The sequence below is a fragment of the Aquila chrysaetos genome, chromosome 24 (genome assembly GCF_900496995.4).
Source record: "Aquila chrysaetos chrysaetos chromosome 24, bAquChr1.4, whole genome shotgun sequence".
NCBI lineage: Eukaryota > Metazoa > Chordata > Aves > Accipitriformes > Accipitridae > Aquila > Aquila chrysaetos.
The window spans coordinates 19668673-19691479 of NC_044027.1; the positions used below are offsets into that span (position 1 = coordinate 19668673).

The 22807-nt window shown below is 42.5% G+C and overlaps 1 protein-coding gene across 3 annotated transcripts in view; it reads right to left on the reverse strand.

The window, feature by feature from the left end:
• NR6A1 (nuclear receptor subfamily 6 group A member 1) overlaps positions 1-22674 on the reverse strand; it is a 95370-nt gene extending 72696 nt beyond the window's left edge. The window contains exons 1-3 of one of the 3 annotated variants that reach the window (XM_029999664.2): positions 22470-22674; positions 9825-9866; positions 2153-2212 (exon numbers count right to left, since the gene is read on the reverse strand). In XM_029999664.2, the coding sequence (XP_029855524.1) occupies positions 2153-2212; positions 9825-9866; positions 22470-22539 (172 nt within the window). In that variant the 5' untranslated portion in view covers positions 22540-22674. The remainder of the gene's footprint in view (positions 1-2152; positions 2213-9824; positions 9867-22469) is intronic. The other 2 variants (XM_029999663.2, XM_029999665.2) reach the window with 2 other exon arrangements.
• Positions 22675-22807: the final 133 nt, after the last annotated feature.

Genomic DNA, 22807 nt, shown 5'->3' on the forward strand with positions numbered 1-22807 from the left:
AAAGGGGCCACCCCTCCTGTTTGCTAATGCATGACAAGCAAAAGGCTTAAGCAGATACTCCAAGATCTCAAATGCTCTGGATGCACAAATAAGCCTAAGAATTCAGTTTTCTACTGTGTTGTAAAAATCCTCAAGTTTTTTGCTTTAATCATGTTTGGTAATGAGACAGCAAGGGAAAAAACTTACTAGGAGAAGACAGGGTAGCGGACATGTTCAGAATTTTTCAAAATCCATGCTTGGGAAGTTTTAGATATTTCTGGCACCAACTGTTTGCTCCCTACCAGAGATCGCCACCCCGCAGAACCGCCTGCCCCGGACATTAGCTAAGGCGAACATGTCAGGATGACGCTGAGCACCGGCACGTTCAGTGCTGCCACTGCTACGGAAGTTGGACAGCTGGGGCTGGAGAGGTCTCGGAACTGCCCCAGCAGGAATTGCCAGGGCTCATCTATCAACACCCGGAGGCTCTGGCTGGCCAGCGACAGCTAAGCTCGCCGCAGCACTTTAAGGACATTGCCACCCAGCTGTCCGCCCGGCCCTTCGACCCGCTGGCAGGACCCTGGCAGCCCACCAGCGTGCCCACGCCCCAGCTGCTGCAGCTCAGCCTGCCCACCAGCACTGAAGGGGTGGTTGATCAAAAGACAGGAAGACATCAAAAGAACTCAAGGAGCTCAGTTTATTTAGTTTATCAAAAGTTTATATAAATATCTTCATAGGGAACAGAAGTTTGACAAGCATTTTTCAGTTTAGCAAAAGATAACAGACATGAAAGCTGTAGCTAGACAAATTCAGACTAGCAATAATATACAATTATTTAAGGGAAAAAGAGAGGGTCATTCAGCTCATGTTGGACAGCCTTGGTTTTAGGATTTGGCAGATACATTCTGATGTGAGAATACTGTGGAAAATTTAGTTTTATTTTAGTACCTTTTAATGCATGATAGGCCCGAATGCAGTAAATCTGAGCTGCATCAGGCTACGAAGGTTCAGAGTATTAGCTAATATATCTTCATAAACTATACATGTGTCTAAACAGCAACTTAAATTATTCTACATATGCATGTGAAATTATCTGTTTCCACATGAAAGTGATCAACTACATGAAAACCTAGCTAGATGCCTACAAAAGAGTGCTTTATTAATCAACGGGCAAATAACTGCACACGTGTTTACAACTCGGAGCCTACTATACATTCGTTCCACATGACTGTTCTCATTATAAAGGAAGGAACCATATATTCCTGTTGTAGAGGAACCACAGTTCTCCAAAGCTTCAAAGTTCTCCAATAAAAGTAAGTGCAAGTCCATCAGCTCGATGACATATGTGGAAAGGACAGTGTCCTGACTCTGGAAGGCTTTGAGCAGTTCTGAACATCTGAGTATTATTTTTAAAATGAGCTGTCAGTTAATAGTCTTCCACATTTGAAAACTCCAGAGAGTTTCCAAGAAAGACACGAAAAGTTGCTTTAAATGAAACATTTGCACACAGCTCATCCCTCTATTACAAACACAATTGTTTTGAATTTATGCCTGTAAATTCCCCAAGTCTGACAAGGACTTGTTGCCATCTAGTGGATTATAATCGACAAAATGCATTTGGTCCTTCGACCCAGCACATACCACTAGATGGAGTATTAAGAAAGAATTCTTAATTCATATTATTGTAAGTGTCCAGCAGCTCAGATTTTTAGTCTCAAAGTTACAGGCCCAGAATTACAGTGAAATTGAAGAGGATTTCACCAACTGCTTTCAGTTTCATGAAAAATTTCAGGCTATAAATTTCCAAGTATAATACTGAAACACTTTAGATACTTTTATGTCAACATAATTTACCAGCACCTCAGGTGTTTATATCACTAACATAGGCATCTACTTTACAGCTTTCACTGATAACATCTTTTGTGGCAAAAGATCTTACACAACCTACATTCTGCTGGTGTAAATAGTGATGTACAGACCTGGTCTATGCTGCTTTTGTGAGAAAGATCTGGTCAGCAATTGATAAGGGAATCCCCATCTCCATGAGTAAGCATTACTCATGATACTACAACTTCTCAAAGTCTCTACCATGAAGTATGAATTCATATCTTTGGATTGTCTCAGAATGAGAAATTCCATCTTATCACATGTGGCAAGAAAAAGGGGTACTTACTGCCCATGGAGTTCATAGGAAGGACAGGAGAGGAAGAACTCATCTGCTCCACATCTGTAGCTAATGGGAAAGTGAAAATGAGAAAGTTGTGATGTGCATGTTACCAAGAAGTCTTTAATTTTGAAAACTTTCATTTACATTTAAAATTGAATATGCATTTCTTTGATGACCTGAGGAAGCTGCTTTGAGAAGCAGTTAACTTTTAACAGTCTCATCCTTCCCTCTTTTAAGATGCTTCTATGTCATACATGTTATCTGCAGATCTACTTTTCTGAGCTGTCATATTGTTAATCTGCAACTTGTGATGGTTTGAGAATATCAATTCAGAACAATTTCCAGCACAAAGAAATTCTGAATTATATCAGCTTTAAACTGTATATAATATCAACTTGTAAGCAGAGCATTACTGTGGAATGAAAGGACATGATGATCTCCCATCTGCTTCCAGTGCACCTTCAAAAGATTCCTGATAGGGAGAGATCCCCTTCCAAATGCCAGCATTTTGCATGCCTTTGATCTGAAGCAGTGTCAGAAACAAGTGTCTTTAAATACAAAAGGCACTCCAAAATCTTTATTTTCTAACAGCTGAAAGAAGAAACGGAACCACCTTCCTGCATTTTGCCAATGAAAAACCCCAAAGTCAGAATGTGGTCTGAACCAAATGCCAGATGCTCTCTGCATTTTGGGAAGGGTCCACCTTTCCAGGACCCAAACCAGGAAAGAACCATCTTCCAGTAACAGGGTCAGTTTTAACCTAAGATTAAGTAAAACAAAGATACATTCTTTGGGGCTTGATCTCTTTGTCAAAAAAACCACATTCACTCTTAGCACATCACCACAAACACCCAAGTCAAACAAATCAGTCTCCATCTCTATCATTTTGATGCTAGCAGATGCCACATAATTATATATTCTATAATTCTCATTTAGCTTTAAGACCAATAAATGCATACTACAAGTTTACATTCCTAACCACAGAATACAGTCGCAGAAGCATAACTTCAGCCCACAGCCAGGGTTTGCTGTCAGTCCAAATCCTGCATTTCATATTCTTACAATTCCCATTTATTCAGCAGCAGGCAGTTCCCTGAAGACCACTGTTTACACTGAAAAGTGCAAAGTTCTGCTCTAATTAGGCAAACCGCAAACAAATGTAAACACTTTAGCAGACCATTTTTACAGAATGTGAAGAGCAGACATAGCACAAAGCTTATGTTAACTTAATCCTCCTGCCATGCTTTCCTGCCACACCTAGCAAGCACTTTGCTTAGGAGCCTACTCAGTGTTGCTACACAAAGCTAGCAGCTTTAGTTTAACATGCTAAATACCAGCCACCGTCAAGAACAGCAACACACACAATGGCAGATTTATTCAGAAATGCCCTGGGTTATTCCTGTCCTATTCTCCATTGAATTATCAACACATTTACTGCCTAGAAAATCTAAACGTTAATTTATAATCTCCCTTGGCTCTTCCTTGCAGATCTTGCACCAATATTCAGAAAGCTGCATGCGACACGCTAGACTGCAGCATTTCTGACAGTCACACTCTGGAGTACACTTCACAGATCTCTGGTATGCTTAGAGAAAAAAATTGATTTTGCATCTTCCTATTTTCCACCTTAATACTATAGTTTCCCTAATGTGGGAATTGCTAGCCTTCTGAAAGAGCTAGCAGGTCATACACTATACACATTTTTATAAGTAAAAAAGATTCTTCATATGCAGTATAGCAATTTCAGATACCTGGGAAGAGTTGTGTACTTTTTCCCATTTAAAGCTACATATGCTTTCACATATAGCCAAAATAACCCGAAAAGTGCAGCATTAAAGTTACTTTTATTCTTATGAGAGTGGCAAGATTTAGCTGGTGCAACTCAGCTTTCAGAAAGGTTGAAGTAGCAGATTAGCAGATGGTCATTTAAAGGTTACCTGCTGCTCTCTGGCAAAAAGAGGTCAACTGCCCAACAAGCCAGCCAGATGGCAAGGAGCAGGCTCCAAGTGGTCAGCAGCAGTCAGTACCGCTTGAGAAGCCATTGTGTAAGGAACAGTCACTTACGGTAGTAAGCTACACCTGCAAACATCTGGAATAGTTTATCAAGTATCATTCAAAAAGCAACCACATAATGCATGTGCCTTCTGAAGAGAAATTTGAGTGGTAAGCATTTAGAAAGCCAGTGTAAATTTCTTAAGTCCTGTAGGTTTAGATTGTTCACTGTAATGCCACCTTAAAGGCTGTAAACAACAGAAGTGTAACAGTATTTCCTAGCTATAGTTGGAAAGGATAATTTCAGTTCACACTTGAAATTAGATATTTTAATTACTATTTCTAATATGTTCACCAAGGCTAACGCTGTGGTCACAGCTGTCCGGCTGTTCAAGTTTGAAGTTACTAGAATTTCCTCAATGTCCTGTCAAGTGCTGCTGTAAACCAAGCACTGCCATACCCAGCAGCTGGCTGAGAGCCCACAGAACATGTGAATGTGGAACATGGCAAGCCTACAATATCAGAAGAGTAGTAAGACCTCAACATTTCTGTTCTTGTGCTACTGGCAGATGGGTATTTATAACCTATTAATCTCAAAATCATTCTTCAAATTTTTTTATGAAGTACATAAAAGCACAAGTACTTATCCTACAACTTGCCTTGAATAGGTGGATTTTAAAATTTCTCTCATCCATGTAAGTTAATATTAAAAAAAAAATTCAAACAGCTCTTTATGAAACATGGCAATGCTGGTTTTGTTCTCTTATCCATAACCCCTCACTCCTCCCCCAGCCCTTTTTATCTTCATAATTATATGCAACACATTAAACTCCTCAAAACAATTCAGCTAAGAGAGAAGAGATATGGATTAACAACAAGCTAAGATTTTGGAAACTGGTTTGCTCTAAAAGATGAAAAGGACAAAAGTCTGCTCAGCTATGAAGAACAGCTGCTGCCAATACAACTATTTACCCTCTGACCTCTCCTCTGCCCAGTAAGTGAACAGTGCCAATTGTTTTCTTGTATTATATACTGTTTACAAGCCCTGAGTGGCATGAAAAGAATTAATAATTTAGCTCATGGAGCTGATGACCTTTATTGGGGTACCCCTATTTGCTGAGCAGAAATCAGAGCAAAAAGCTCCCTTGAAGCCACAGGGTTTCTTTAAGAGTTTTTCACTTTACAGCCTAATTGGCCACCATAACATAAATCAATTATTTCTCCTGTTTTAAGCAACAATGCTACCTATTCTCAACCACTCGATTTCTAACTTCCCTTGTATGAAGCCAAGCCTTGTTCTTTGACTTTTACAATTGTCTAGTGAACACGATGGCAAGGACATGTTGGAGAACTTTGCAGGATTAAGAACATTTGGGAACACTAGCAAAAAGAGGTTATGCTATTTTGAACTTCTCTTGACCTTTGACTGCCCTTGTCCCTGTTTATGCTAATTGAAGGGGTATATGGGCTACTCCTAGAAATGAACTTAGCCTGAACCTGTGACATAGCATTGGACTTTGAAGATATCAGTGCATGAGTTTTGGTACCCCCTTCCCAAAGGTCATCTTACAGGAAGAGTACAGTAGGTAAAACATGGTATCCTGAACAAATGCAGGGATACCCAAGATCAGAATAAGCAGAACATGCTGATTCAGTGAGTTGCATCATCTTCCACTGACTTCTGACCAGCTGCTAGCCTGCTGAAGATGACACACATGCATCTGTTTGGCAAAAATGCAGTGGTGCTTGTGGGGTTGCAAACAGAAGGGCATTTGCATAGTAAAATCTCAGTAAAATGGATAACATTTTAGTAAAGACTTTCTGAAATATGCATGCTAAAAATAAGAATTCTGACCTTGGAAAAATGCAGATGATGTAACATAGGATTATAACTTCTCCCTCCAAAAGCTGAGACTGAGGCATCAGAACTTCCAGGTAAGAGATGGCAACAACATCCCTAAGACCTTTCAGTAGAATTATACTTCTATTATCATTGAATAATTCAGGTTGAAAGGCATCTCTGGAGCTCATCTAGTTGAATGTTGCACTGGAAGCAGACCTAGTTTAAAGGTTGGGTCAGCTTGGTCAGGGGTCTGCTCACTCAAGCTTTGAAAGTCTCCAAGGATGGAGACTCCATGGCCCCTCTGGACACCTCTTCCAGTGCTGCATCACTTCCATTAAGTTTTTATCTCTCTCCCCAAAATGTCCAGTAGGAATTTCCTTTGTTGCAACTCATGACTGTTGTATTGGCCTTTTGCCATGTACCTTTGAAGCACCTAGCTCCATTTTTTCCGATATCTACTTTTAAAGAACTGGAAGACTGCCAGTTAATCCCCACTCAGCCTCCTCTTCAAGCTAAACAAATGCAATTCCCTCAGCTTGTCCACATTTGTCATGCTTTCCAGCCCCCAACCATCTCAGCAGCCCTCCAGTGGGCTTACTTCAGTTCAACCTGTTTTCTGCTAAGAGGCCCAGAACTGCAGAGTATTCCAGATGTGACTCTGACATGTCCCACAGAGGGGAGCAAGTGCTTCCCTCAACCTCCTGGCTATCCACAAGCCAGCACATGATGAGCTGTCATGCCCACAAGCCCACCCTACTGACTCTGTCATGAAGTTCACCAGGACCCCCGGTCCTTTCTGCAGAGCTGCTCCCCAGCCTGTACTGTTGCATGGGGTTATTACATTCCAGATGCAGGACTTGACATTTGCCTCTGTTTAACTTTGAAGTTTCAATGAACCCTTTCCTTCAGGTTACTGAGGTCCTTCTGAACTGCAGCTGTGCCCTCCAAAGTATCAATCTGGTGTCATCTGCAAGTCTGATGAGTGTACTCCATCCCATCATCCAGATGGTTGATGAAATTGCTAAATAGTATTGTCCCCAGTATTGACTCCGAAGGACAATCACAGAATAACTGACCACCGCTTAGTATTTGAACTCTTAAATGCTACCCTTTGAACCAGACAGCACAGTTGGTTTTTCACCTACATTTGCCTTGTAGCCCAGTTTGGCTACAAGGATGCTATGGGAGACTGCATCAAAAACCTTGCTTAAGGTTAAGGTTAATGACAAAATTGCTCTCTTCTCATTCACGGATCCAGTTGTTTCATCACAAAAGGAATGAGGTTAGTCAGGGATGATCATCTCTTGGTAAACCCATAGTGAATGTTCCCAATTACCTTCCTGTCCTTCAAGTGCCTGGAAACATCTTTAGGAGGATTTGCTCCATACTCTTCCCAGAGACTGAGATGAGGCTGACCAGCCTGCAGTTCCCCACATCAGCTACTACTCAGCAGAGCCAAGTTAAAGGTGATTCATTATCCCTTATCAGCTAAATTTTACTATACAGAGAGATTCCTCCCTTTTCCCCTACATTGGGTAGAGCTTCTTGGCTCACCTCAACACCAAAAACACATGCTGTTTGGAAAGAGGAGTGGGAAGTAAGGTCATCTCATGATAAATATTTTTAATTATTTTCATTAACATGGAAAACAATCACAGTTCCAGCTTACCAACATAACTGAAAGGAAACATTCACAGCAGTTTAACATTCTGTGTACTTTAAGAGCTATACCTGCACTGTATTCCTCAATAAACACTACACAGACATTGTTATTTTAAATGCCTGTTTACATTCCAGTAAAATTCTGTCAGCATGGTATCTGATTTATTGATGCCATCAAAAGTCACAGGATTCCTGAAATGCCTCCTGAGACACAAAAATCAAAGCAGAAAGGAGATGCATGTTGCTGCGGTATCAGCTTTACCACATACGTTATGGGCTAGATTTCCAGAAACCGCCTGCGTTTTCTGAAACAGAGCCCAGTGCCCTCCTTGAAAGCTGACCACTACTGCTTCACCAGGAGATTTAGCAGGCTCTTCTGTAAAATGGGGTGGTGCAGATGGAAGTGCTCTCAGAGCCACTGCTTGGTAACAGCAAGGTTCATTAGGGCTGCTTTCAGCCAACTCATTCCTCTAAAGGGGGTTCATATAAATTTTGCATCTTATTTTAGACTTTTAGGCTGACATTCAGTCACCTAGTGCAAGCCATCAGAAGAGCTCCACAAGGTACACTGGGTATTCATTCAGAGAGGACTGAAACTACAATAATCAAACCTAAAAACATATCTTACTAGAACACCTAGTTTCTTTGCCTGTAAATTGAGATTCATGTTAATCTTTCTCCACAGATGAATACTGAAATGTTTTACAATCTTTTGGTGACATTTCCTTCCACTTTCAAAGCATTTTATTCAGAACCAAAATTACATGTTCTGAAATACTAAACAATTCCTGAAGAAGCTGGGCACTTAAGCACTGAGGCAGATCATCAGTACTGCAGTGTATGTTCACATTCAATTATCTCAGACAAATGAGGATTTCGGAATACAGTATTTCCTTTATTCACAAGGCTCATCTGTTTTTAAAAGGCACTCTATCCTGCCTTGAGGACAAAAAAGCCTACAAAATCAAGTAATAACCAACTGTAAAAATTACATTCAGTTGAACTTGTATTTTTAATTTGAATTCATAGTTTCCATTTGCAGTCTGAATATTTATATTGGGTCTTCTCTTTAGGAACCTCTTACTATCCAAGATATTCTCTCTGCAGCTGTAATTCAACAGTATAATTACTCTCAATCTTTTTGATAAGCTGAATAAGCCAAGACTAATCAAGCTGCCTCCATCTTTTGGGGCAATTCTGAGTATTTTAAGATATCAGCATCAGAGTTTTATGCAGCATTACAGTATCAGCATTCCACTGCAGCACCATCAGTATTAGGCAGTAAACGTAACAGACTTACTTCCAATTTCCAAAGGACCACTCAGTGCTTTTTGCTACTGCATTGCAACAACAGGCACTTACGCAAAGACTTCTATCTGCTTCACAGCCAATGTTTCCCAGCATGCAATGCCCCATTCCACAGGCATGCTGTCTTTGTCCCTAGACATGAAACTTTGCATCTTCTATACCTGGAGTACATTTTGGTTGAATAGGATATTGCCTACCAGGCAGCCCAGACTACTCCAATATTGAAAGAATAATTGCATAATCATTCTGTAAGTCTGTGGAAATACTTTATCTACTTTTCGATCACTGATAGTGTTGGCCAACACAAGGCATACTACTATAGCAAAATCCTCCTATTGAGTCCACTAGAATTACCTACATTAAAAATAGAATTAACCGATACTGTACAAGAGTAGAGATGCCACTGATATTTTTTAAGAGTTAACATCAACGCAGATTAATACTCATCTACTGATAAATAACAGCACATTATGACATACAGAATATGCCAGAAATCATGTTGCAAATTAGCCAGTGTTCCCAGAGGTGAGTGGTTCTAGATGCCAACCAGTGCATCAGGCTAGAAACACTACTGTAAATGGACCTTTTCACCACAAAGCAGGTAACATGCCCTTTTAATTCCGCAGCTAGTGCATGAATGGCACTGACAAACTGGGATCCTGGAGAAGCACTGACATGTGATAAGTCTGAAAACAGCTTTTTTCCACTAACCTCAAGGTTAATTAATTTAACAGCATTTATGTTCAAATTTTAATTAGTTTAGATAATATTACAGCTTCTAACTCTAATGGACTTCAGCTGCACACTGCCAATGCCTAGTAGGACTTGGCTTGCTACACTAGCCTGGAAATGGAAAGACTAACTAGTACTTACTAGTGGATGAATCGTGCTCTGTGGGAGGATCTCGACAGAATCCTAAAATGTGAAAAATAGGTGTAAGCACTACACATTGAAACAAGTTTCCTCAGCGTTACCACACGTACACAGAAAGACTGAATCATCCAAATCAACCACTGAATGTATAATCAACATTAAAACAGCATTAGAGGGAAAAAGCTTTATACAACTGCCTGGGTACAGTACATTCCTATAATGCTCAATTATGAAGTGAGATGGGTGGGTTGCAGCAAATATGCTCACTATCATAAAAAAGCTACTGTTGGCGTTCTGTATTTAAACCTACAAGTCTTATGGTTCAGCACAGAGTGACATCTCTTAGAAATATGATATATTCTGTATTGTATAAATCAATCACCAGAGCTGTAGCTCTCACTGCACGTCACATGAGGACCAAATCAATGAATGAGCTTAACATTTAATTTGTCAGTGTGAGTATAGCTGTAGTTGTTGCTCTGTCATTTTTGCAAGGTCTTCATTTCCTACAGGCTACCTGAAAGTGTTCTGTGGCTCATGCTGACAACTGCAATAAACGACCTGTCCTTCAGAGGCAGAGGGATCAACCCAGACTTTCCCATGCCTGTGGGATGCCCAGTGTCCAGGGCAGGCGCTTCCAGGCTGGGGCTGATGCTGCAGCAAGAGCCAGCACTCTGCTTTGTGGCAGATACAAGATAGCACTGTGCACCACAGCTCATCTGAGCCCCGCTCAGACCAGCACAGACCCTAAACCTCCTCCTGAAAACAGATACAAAAATGGCTGATATGCTGCAACTTTACAGTTACCTGGACCCAGAGAGCAGTCACAGCTTGCCACGACTGTAATGCCTGCTAAGGAATCTAAGAGGTTTATACCCTGCTAAAAATGTTTTCCTTCCATTATTGATTCAAGTGTCTTGCTCATGAATTTCAGTGATCTACAGCCTTCCAGTCTCATTGAGTACTTCCCTTTCAGCCCTACCAACACCAGCATCTTGGGTTTTGTTGGAGTGAAAAGCTTACATTAAGCATTTGGCCTCCCAGGGATGGGGATTACATACAGGCAAGAATCAAGGGAAATTTGATTCTCTCTCCCCACCTACCTCTCTGCCTACTGTCTACCATGTTTGCAAACCGTATTAGCTGCTGCTGCTTGCAATTCCAGAAACACTTCCCTTTCTCTTTGGGGCTTATTCCAGCCACATCTGTCTACTGCTATAATCTCATTTTGCAGGCTACAACATCTCTTATTAGCTTTTAATTGTGGTAACACACATCTAAGCATCTTAAAAAGCACATCAGAGACTGACAGCTAGACAATATTCTTCACGATAAAAGCATCATTCCTAACATTTGGATATTTGTGGATATTTGTCTCCACTTGTACTAGAAAATTACCCTAAATACAGGAAAAATGCCTGCATTTTTTAAGAAGGAAGCTCCCATTTGTCTCAACGGGAAAATAATTTTGGAATTTACTACATACTGTTGCTCTGAAGAGCAATCTGAAATTTTAATTCTAGTTTAATCTAACCTTATAAAAATAATACAGGAGTTCATGTTTTGCTGGTTTCCATGAAAAGGCAGTGTACATTTTTGCTTTTTTAATTCCAGGTTTTAAGACATATGATTACAAGCTTTATAATTCTAAAATAATTGTTACATACATTGCTACGGGAAACCTATCTATATTCTTCCTTTTGAAACAGAGTAATCTACTAGGTAAGCAAACAAAAATGTTTAAAGATCAGCATTTTATACTTTTTTTTTTCAAAACCAGGGTAAACATTCAGTAGCTATGATTTACCATTCAAATTTTTTATGCAGCAGCAAAAATACAGCTTAAAGGAATTAGCTCATCAGTAAATCATCTCCCACTGTACTGACAGCTGGAGATGTAAAGTGTATCAGTATCTCCTCTTCTGCACATGCATACAACTTGCTCACCATCCACTTCAGGAAAAGTAAGACCCTGCTTGCGAGCAGGCTGCCATCCCCTGGGTGCAGCCTCTGCCCATCCCTCCCTGGACAGTCTGCACTGGCACTCTTCAGCCATCTCCCCAACACCCAAAGCCCCCAAAAGCCAGCACACCCACAGCAGCCACCCTTCAGCTGCTACCCAAGAGCAAGCAGGAGCATGCACTCACAAGAGATCACAGCCAGGCCCAAAGCTGGAGCGAACACACTTCATCAGTGAGCCACTTAAAAACAAATCATCACTGAAGCAGAGGAGCTACTGCTTGTGATAAGGGGCTTGCACTCTCTCCTGAAAGCCTCAACGTGCTAAAGCACAAAACAAGCACTACAGAAAGCCAGTGATTTCAATGGGCAGCAAATCAAATTAAAAGAAGTCAGGCAACATTTCATTTGAGGGGCAATTCAGGCTGATGCTAGTCTTGTGTGTGGATGAGGAAAGAGACTCAGTACTTCATTGTATCTGCTGGGGATCCACGTGAGCCTTCCAGCTACCTGACCTGTAGCATGCTCATCTGCAAAGCTTCTCAGCACAGGGAGAGGACACTTCAGCTGGTTAGAGTCACAACAAATATTAACATGCTTTAAAGTTGTAGCTTAATTTTTAATCCCTGTGATAATAACCATCAAGGACTTGTATTCCTGTTGTTCTGCAGGTGGATGTTGCAGCATCCATACAGCACAGTGATCCTTGGGAAGGCATCACTCAGTGCTACCATTAGGACTGCTCCCTCTCTACAAGGCCATTCTTTGAGGCTTCAGACCAGCCAGCCAAGGCAGGACAAGACACAGGCATGGCAATTAACTACTATATATACATCCTTAAGAATATATAGTCATACTTTGTTTCTTAACAGTATTCTCAGCTTTAAACAAGGAACAGAACAAGTCACTGCAGACAACTGGCATAGTTTCAGTTTGGACATCTCCACTGAATTAATAAAAAAGTAAAAAAAAAAAAAAATCCCTGAAACAAAGCAGCAGATAAGCACTCAGCAGCTCTGCCAGCTTCCAGCAGTGATTTAGCCTCCCTCACTTTACTCTGCTCCTGCAGTGCTTGCCAAGCTTCTGCTGCGAGGTGGACAACTCCTGCACTCCCTTCGCAAGGCTCTGCAGGGCAGAAGTCCACCACAGCCCACATTTGTTCTGATATTACTTCTCTGGCAACTGTCTCAGACTTGACATCTTCATACTTATGAACCAGAGACTCTTGAGTTCTCACCTCATATGTTAATTAGAAATTAATCACTCAAAAGCAGAATAAGAAACACTCCCACCTGGGCACTCCCTGCTGTTCATCACTGTCACTTTTCACAGATGGCCATGTTCTGCTTGGCCAGTGGTGTGGGGTAAGGCTTGTCATCTGAGCACAAGCCTACTGCACCCCCACCCCAACCACAAACCATGCCCAAGCTTGAAAACATCTTACTCCACTAAAGAAAAAAATAATCCCAGTGTGACCTGATCTTTAGTGGACTGAGTAAGATGAGAATGGCTCTAGCACTGCCCCGGTGCTCTGGAGAGGGCCAAGCTGCACAAGGCAAGCCTGGGAACACCGACAGCAGGAGCTTCCAGCACACTCGGGTCAGCTCCACTCCAGATGTCACTTAAGCTTAGTTCACGCAAACCCGCCATTTTTAAGCCATGGATATTTAAGTGGATACAAACCTCCTAGATACAGAAGAAAGATGGGTGTGTGTATATATATATATATGGCTTACCCCTAGCAGTTTATCATTTTATGAGCTATAGGATGTTATCCTCCTTGCTGACAAATAAGACAACTTTTATAAGAAAAAGTTTCAAAATTCCTAATAATCAAAGCTCTACCCAAAAAGCAATAGCTCAAAAAGAGTCTAAGAAAGAGGGTTTCAACATCAGTTTAGACCAGACTAGTGCTGAACTAAAAAAAAAAAACCCTCAAAGATACCACCAGCTCCATAAGAAAGCTGCAGAGCTGGAATAGCACCCTTTCAGAGCAACACCCCACAGTAATGATACTCTTGACAGTAGAGCTGAAGCTGTTTAAATTCATACACTTACAGAACAAGTAACTCTGTACCTTCACTGACTATGAAAAAAGGGAGTTTGTCTTTAAAAACACGTATTAATAAGAAATCCAGCTGGATATTTAAGTAGGGTAAGCCATTACAGTAAGTCTCTAAAAGACAAAAATTAAATTTCCAAGCAGTTAGGTGTGAGCATGCAGTTTTATTCTCTGGTTATTTCTACATATAGCCCATTTTACTTTTTTTTTTTTTTTTAAAGAGATGTACTTGCAACAATTCCACATGGCCATTTTGTGCCTCAATTTCATTCTCATTATTTCTGATCTTCAGTGTTCATCCAAGGCTGCCATGAAACATTTTACCAAACAGCACAGTACACTGTTGTACCTAACCTCTTTTGCAACAGAGAAAAGCCATAAATATACTTCAAGACAGCTTTAGATTCAAGGTCATTTCAAAGCTTTTAATTACTAACTGGGATTTTGTCCTCAGCATTTAAAAGCAGCTGGCAATCTTATTCATTATTAACTGTTACGCACATGCATTGCGGACGAACCATTTTTAACACGAGGCAACCGTAGCAGGGCTTGCTGGCTCACCTCTGGCACCCGCCAGCTACATCCACAGGCTCTGAGGCTTGCTATGCCCAATAAACCACCCCAGCGTGTCATTTAAAGATGCATATTAAACACCGGGGTTTGACAAACTTAAGAAAAAAGCAGTCAAGAGTGTTTCTGATGCAGTGTTTCTCAAGTTTTAAGGGTTAGAAATGCTCCTTCTCAGCAAATACAGGATGCACTGGAACATTTACCGTTATTCCTAAGGTGTTTTACAGAAGGCAGCTCTATGCCAGGAAAATGCACTTAATGTTAGACAAGTCATTGAAGTCCTGACTCATCTTTTCCATGAAGACAGCACAGAGCAGGCTGGCCATTCCCCCCAGCCCCACGGGCAGTGCCTGTTGGGGTAGGCTGCCTGCGGTTAGAGCCAGGCTGGGGCTCCCCCTCGGCCGTCCCCAGACACTGGGGACCCCAAAAGCCTCTGCCCCAAGGAGCAGCCGCCGCCAGCCCAGCTGGGAGAGCCGGAGGCGAAGCCCCACGTGGGAGCGGGTGCACAAAAGGCTCTTGCCACGGAGGCTTTTGGCCTCCCACCACCAGGGAAAAACTGACACTTTCTGAGTATATTTGTGAAGGAGTAAAGTGCTGGACTTTAAAAAGTTACAACATTTGTTTCGAGTTTCTGTAGCTACTGAAATAGAAAAGGAAAACAGACATAGCACCCAGACCAGGCAGCCAAATCGGTGTCACCCACCCCCCCACTACACACCCATTAAAGCAGAGAGCAGCACCAGAACCAGCACCCAGAACACCTCTGTGAGCCAGCCGCCAGCCCAGGGTCAGCGCTGCCTCTGCAATTACCCATGGCTGCCCGAGCCACACTTGGATCAGGCATCCGCAGAGCAACACTAAGCCAGAGCTCATTAGAGCCATTAGCTCCATGCCTCTTATTTCCTATGAGGCATGCAAGAAATGTTTTCCTGGTGAAGGAATTCTAGCAATCTACTTGTCAATTATTTTGCCATAAATATTATGGCAGTTCTTATGTAACGGCTATAGCAGAGGTTTCCATAGAAAGAACAAAGTTATAAACAACTCTCATTCCAATTTATAGCATCTTACTAGAAAATAAGAACTCGAATAACCCCTATCCACTTACTACAACAAAATATCCTACAGGTGTTCACAACTACTGTTTACTTATTACTGGGCAACCTATATTTCTATATATGGGGTTTTTTTAACATAAGTTAAAGATAGAAAAATAGAACAAGCATCCAAAGGTACATTTCTTCCCCAGTATCAGTTTGCAATACAAGCTATTTCAAATTTAAGTTGTTTCATGAAGAAAGTGCAAAATTTTAAAATTCTGATCCCCTAGATAAAAACATCATGCTCCTGTACTTTCTGCTTACAGAACACAGAGGTTTGGCAACAGGAGACAAAACTTTCACCTATCAGCTACAGAAAGGTAAAGGAAAAAAAACTCAAAACAAAACATAGCTCAACATCACTGGAAACAAAATCTTCAGTTCAAGCTTAAGTCACCTATACAACATTAAACTGTTTTATTCACAGATTGTCTTTTGTAAAAGACAGAGTCCTTTATACCAAGGGTATAAGTTACTACTTGTGAATGAGCACAGACACAACACTTTTTTCCTCTGTCAACATGAAGGAACATTTTTGGTAGGGCCAGCGATCCCTGTTTCCCACATTGTGTGATTGATTACGCTCTACCCCTTAGAAGAGTTGATTGGTTTCCTGGTGCCAGGAAAATGATTGATGAATATTTCAAGCCATGGGCCTCTCCTCCTGCTGGGTGTCCTTTTCACATGTCTCCGATGGGCCTGGGGATTTTTTTCAAGACTAGGAAGTGTCATTTTTATGGATATCATCCTGTGATAGGGACAGTTCACTGAGCAGAGGCCCTATGTAAATCAAAGTGAAATACTAAAGGTCAACTCAAGTGTTAAGGTGACAGACCCATACAGCACGTATCAGGTAAGCAGGAAAATAGAAGTGGGCAAAGAAAAGCTTCACAAAGTCAGCAAGCAAAGCGGGAGGCACTGAGTAACTACACTGTTAGCTTGCTACTGCAAACTGGTAGCAGCAAGCTATTACACAACACCAGCAGTGAACGATCGCACATTTCCTCAGTTTTCTTCCATTTTGTAAAACACTGCAACAGGCCCATCAGAGACCCATTGTGGTGGGAGCTTGGGTTTCTTCTCTTTTTAGACACATACACACTTTCAAGAAAAAACAAACTTTAAAGCTCAGAAGAGCATTCTGGCTGGCAAGCACTACCTAAGAATTTCTGGTGAGGCAGCAATGATGAGGCTAGGCTATGAATTCCCAGTTTGCATGCTGGATCGGTGTCATCAACATAATAAACCCACCACAGAGTTGTATGAATCTTCAAAGCGATCTCCAAGCATCTTACAGTTAGCATAGACTTTTCATTTAAAATAAGAGAATGTAATTAATAAAATACCAGTTAGTTTTTATGGGTGTTCAAGAAAGTTGATTAATCTGACACCACAAAAAAGTTACCCAAATCAGTGTTTCTTCACAAGACTGCAAGCTGCAGGAGAGGATCACAAAACCACAGAGCTCTACCACAGCTGCTATAATTTCAACTAGTTCATATAATACTACGAGGAAAAGCTCTTCCTGCTGCCAGTTCTAGCTTTGCTGCTGCATAGAAAGGACTCAAGCCTTCATGACCATTATACAGGTGCTATAGGCAAATATGCTGGTGTGCTGACAAACTGGTATGGAACTGCAGTGGCAAAGTATAGCTCAGCTGTACCGCTCAGGGAGAAAGCGCCCTTCCCAGCCCCTGCCAAAGAATACCACCTTGAGAGAGCCTGCTTGGAAGAAGCTGGATGCTTCTGTGGCTGTGTTCAGTATTAATCTACCCCCCAAAAATACCTTTGGTGTATATAAGCACACAGAAACTCTCTCAACAATTCTGGGATACTCCCATGAGTAAGGTATAGTCATACGCCGAGATCAAAACCAAGTTCTTTTACTACCCAGACGGCTCAGTCCATGAGGGCTGAGCAAAGCAACCCCAGCCCCTGCTGAATTGATACCCACATCTAACTCTGGAAAAAGCCTACCTTAAAAATCAAGCCCTGAGCTTACATTCTGCTGCAAAATAAGCCGAGATCTCAGCTGGCTTGTCACCTGAAACCAAAGCCCCTGTAACTGAGAATGCCATATTACACTAAGTTATTTGCAGGTAAGAATAATCACTGCTTGTGATCCACAAAAAGGGCATTTCTTTACAGCTGTTGATAGAACAGGCACAGGATATATAGAGTCTCCTGGCAAAAGCATACACAAGACATCTAAAGTACCATTATACTTTGGAATAATTCTTTGTAAGTATTGCCAAACAACATAAAAAAGTCAATTACAGATGTGAGGCTGAATGAAGAGATTTTTGGAGGACAAGTTGGTGTTTGGCAGAACTTTCAGAGACCAGAAGTTCTTTTCAAATTTTTTTACTACAACCGCGACAGCCATCATTTAATCACTTGGCTTCAGGATCTGAGGGCTCCAAAACAATTCCCACAGATAAACCTTGTGCTTCTCAGTGGCGCCAGAGTCAGCATCAAGTAAGTAGAATAAACCCTAACATTTATAGGAGCACCACACTCATTTACAGTTTCAGAAAGAGCAGACCCGCTAACTGGTTAGTTAACAGTATAGAGAATTCACCACGCTGACCTGAGCACAACATAGACCTCTAGAAATATGTACCACCACTGCAATTCATGTCTCCTGCTGGAATAGTTGGAGTTTTATATGACAAGAGAATTTTGAGATTTAGTCCCAAAGGCTTCACAATTTCCATGTATTTCCATGAAAAATATTCAAGGTTTCCGTCAAGTTTCAGCTGAGAGAGATTTCCAGACAAGGCATCACAGCAGTTTGTAGTCAGCCTGTCATTAGAGCCTTGGCAAATTTTTCAGTGTTTTTTTTTTTCTGATGCATCCACAAAGGTAAAAAGGGCTTAAAAAAAATTAATCCTTCACACTGACCAGATATTTCTCTAAGTTTAAATTTCACCACCTATACAAGCCTATAAGTGGGGTGATTAGGCAACGGAAGGTAGACATGTAATTTATGTTCTCTGAAGGACGCAGGGTCCACCCTTTGTAAATGAAGCCTCCTTATCGATGAGCTGGAGTAGAATTCAGATACTCCAGACATATACTGCTTTCAAGATAAGTTACTGGTAATCATTTACCAATAAAGAACTTCACTAAAACTAGCCTATTGGTGGTATACTTCTTCTTTCTACAAAACCTGTACAGAATCATTTTTATCAACATATAAAATCTGGAAGTCTTCTAATTACCTAATTAGAACTATAGTAATTAAGACTAAAGCTAAACCTCGAAGGGTCCTCTTGTCCCCCAACTTCCCTTTCTCAATTAACTCTGCAAAGTGATAACCACTCTGGCTTAAAGGCTAAAAAAAGGAAAGGATCAAAAGGCTAGTTTAATACAGCTGGAGGGAAAGAATGCATTTCAGCTCACCAGCAACCATCTGATGAAACCCTGGGCCAATTCTTTATGTAAATTACTTAATTAGAATTACCAGATTACACTGCTGAAGGCTTTATTTAAATAGGCAGTTTATCAAGAGGAGAAACTGTGCTCTCAAAGAATGCTAGTGTAAATGCATTTGTTCAAAGCTACCACCATGTAAGAGTTGAACAATAATTTAATAAACTACTTGCACATTCATTCCCACCCCTGCATCACCACCACCCCCCCCCCCCAAAAAAAAAAAAAAAAAAGATACCACAAATGACTTGCCAGAGACAGGACAGAAAGATGACTATTGCTTCCCAACAATCAAGAAACAGTCTCCTAGATAGAAAAGTTTCCTCATTGTGCATAATAACAGTATCTTTACACTGTTTTATAGCAAAGCAGGGGAAAAAAATCCTGTTGTTTGTGTCACATCACACTGCATCTGCTGAACATACATTGCTAGTCTTGTTTTTTGTACAAAAAGGCATGCATAAACCCATTTTCCTGATTAATGATCTACAGAAGCCATCAATACCAAATTCCAGCTTTACACCGAGAGGTATTTTTCCATCTTACCATCAAATCAAACCAAAAAAAGGAATTTCTTCCTAAATTACAAGTCTTATTTCCCATCATACACCCAAGCTGAGAATTCTATTATTTATTATTGCCTATTATTATTTTAAAAAGCAAAAGCCATCCACATTCAGCAAGGCAACACCGAGTTGAAATAATACTGTAGCTTCTTGTTTATTCAGACATTGACTTTAGCAGCATTGCCATTTGACAACTCAATTTGTTTTTCTTCCTAAATCTTCAAAGAAATGTTTATAGCAAGTAAACTAAGACCTAACTATATCAATGAAATAGTCTTTGTTAAGCAAAGGCTTATCTCATCAGATGCAAAGCAATCAAGCATAAAGAACCACTAAAAATGTCAGTGTGTGCCAGTAAAGTTTGAGTGCTGTGGAAAAGGGAAGGGATGCAAGCAATGGAATTTTTCTTTGAAAACCTTACATTCTTTGTGCTCTTACAACTTTCCTCTTCTTTCTGGTATGAAGTTCACCCAGATTAGTAATCTACCTATCTGAAACTCTGATAATTTTAAGGGAACACAAAATTCAAGTAGTTTCCTGATGCGTAAATCTGTCTTCCAAAACTATACCACACAACAAAGAGTCCAAAGTTACCTTAATTCTAGATAACCTGCTTTATCGCTATTTTAGTTAAAACATAAAATATTTAAAACTGTGTAAAAGCCATCATGTTTCCTTCAGAGGAAAAATACGCCAGCTGAAGCTATAGGGAAACTGGTCTTAAATGGGACCCTGTTGAGAAATAATTGCTACTAGTGCAGGAAAAATGAATGCCCTAATGAAATGATTTTAAAAAATAATTCATTTTACTCATTGCCATTGGTTTGCTCGATGACAAAATATGTTTCTTACATGGAAGGGGATGTACTCAAATTGGTAAGGGAAAACCCCCATCTTATATGCTAAGAATGTCAAATGCTCCCCCCCAAATAATGAGGCTGAAATGAAATCATGTAACTGCATTTCAAAGTTACTCTGAGGCTTCTTTCACTGAAGATGCCAATAAACTTGCGGCAGTTTACTTGGGGTTAACACAGAAGCCATGTGCAGAGCTTAAGTTCATTAATGATTTTAACATAGCCACCAAGAATATAATCCTACTCATATATATAGATAGACAGATACACAGGAGATATATGTCATACAATTTTAACTGTTTTCATAAAAAGTGAAGATGCTGTACCTCAAAGTATCAAAAGAGCTATGAATCTTCCTTAAAAAGAGGAAATGTTAAGAGTCTTCATTTGCCATTAACGTTTGCAGATATTTTATAAGCCAACCAAGTAACAAGCCAATCTTTTCTGCTCCTCCCCCGGCCGCTGTAGGCTTTAGGAAGACTGAAGGTCAAGCAATGTCTCAACACCATGCCAGTATTTCACGTTTTTGAAGGCAAAGCAGTAAAACGTTGTTACATCATCCATTCAAAAGGCTAACCGCAGCCACAGGTACAACGGCTATCACATGAAACAGCTATGCAAGACATGCAAATAACTCTTAAAACTAATCTGATAAATCAAAAGAGATTCCCCCCAAATCCCGCATTTCTGTGGGAAAAATAGTAAATGCAGACCAAGTATTGATATTGTTGCATTGTTAAGGACACCAAAGCAACGGACACCTCCCAAATTAAGTCAAAAAGTTCAAAAAGTGCTAAGGATGAAAAGTATCCTTCATCCAACTGGGCATCTAATTAAGAGAGGAATAAAGTGTTTCTAGCAGCCTCACAAAGGGACACAATTCAAAATTACATTTCAGGGTAATTACAGAAATCCCCCTTTCTGTAATTGCCAGCACTGCGTATGTTTTGGTAATGCCTGCATCTAGCAAATGCCGGTGATGTTGCCTGATAAGAAGCCTCTTTTGTCTGAGCAAATCCTTTGTAGAAAAGGGTACCTTAAGATGGTAAAATGCAATTGTAAACCATAAAAATTGGCAGGGACATTCAAGTGCAGATGCGGTATCTGCATACTGGAAGTGTAAAAGCGTCCCAAATGGTGCCTATAAACCCCACAAGCAGCCCAGCCAGAAAGCAGCAGCAGCATACACGCTGATCAAATAAACATGTTGCGTGTCTTCCGAGGTCTGCCTTCTTTGTTATTTTTCTTTCCTGCCCATTTTCCAGGACCCTGTCTTACACCCCTCGTCCCTCCCGAACGGCCTGCAGCTGGCTCCCAAGTCCCTCATCCCCAGCGCGCTGCTGGAACCAGATCCGTCCCCGTACCGGGGACAGGCACCCAGGTGTCAGCAGGAGGGAGCCCGCAGCACACGGCGGACCGACGCCGAGGACAGCGGGAACCGAGAGCGAAGCCGCCCTCCGACAGCGGCGCGGAGCGAACCGGCGGGGGCTGCGGCCGCGGGGCGCAGCCAAGGCGGCTCGGCCGGCCCGGGAGCCGCGACACGGAGGGTTTAGATGGAAAACAAACAAACAAACAATCCTTCGGATTTGGGGTGTTGGGGGGGGGGGGTTGTGGGTTTTGTTTGTTTGTTTGTTTTTTCCTCTGGAAAGAAGGCAAACCCGCAGGGAACCCCTCGATCTGGGCAGGGCACTCGCTACCAGCCCGGGGAGAACCCCCCGCGTTGTCCCGCCGCTCTCGGCGAAGGCGGCCGACCGGCACGTCCCGCCGAGGCGCGGCCCGAGCGGCGGGGACCCTGACAGCGGGGGAGCCGCGGCGGGCAGGGCGGGCAGCGCGCGCTGGCCGGCGCGGCCCTTTGTTGTGCCCCACGGCCGCGGAAAGTTGCGGCCGCCGGCAGCACACCCCCCCCAAACCACCACCACCACCACCACCCCCGCCGGTGGGGCGGCAGGCGCAGCCCCCGGTACCGCCGCCTTACCGGCCCTCAGGGCCCGCGCCGCAGGGCCCCGGCCTTCCTCACCCCCCCCCCCCCCCCGCCCCGGCTCCGGCCCTGAGAGGCGCCCGCGGCCGGGCCGGGCCGGACCCCGCGCTCCACTCACCGTTGCGGGGCGGCCCCTTAGCGGCGGCGGCGCGGGGCTCCGGGAGCTCTGCGGGTGGCTCCAGCTCCATGGCGGCGCCGGGGCCGCGCCGGGCCGGGCCGGGGCGCGGCGGGTCTCAGGGGCCCCGGCGGCCGCGCTGCCCCATGGCCGCTCCGGGCGCTGCTGACAGCCAGAGCCGCCGCTGCGGGCGCCGCGCTCGGGCCGGGCCGGGCCGCCCCGCCCTCCCGCGGGGCACGACGGGAAGCGTAGTCCTCCCGCACCGCCCGGATGTACGCGCGGGGGCGCCACGCCCCCCCCGCCCCGGCCCCGCCTCCGCCCGCCGGGCCCCGCCGGTGCAC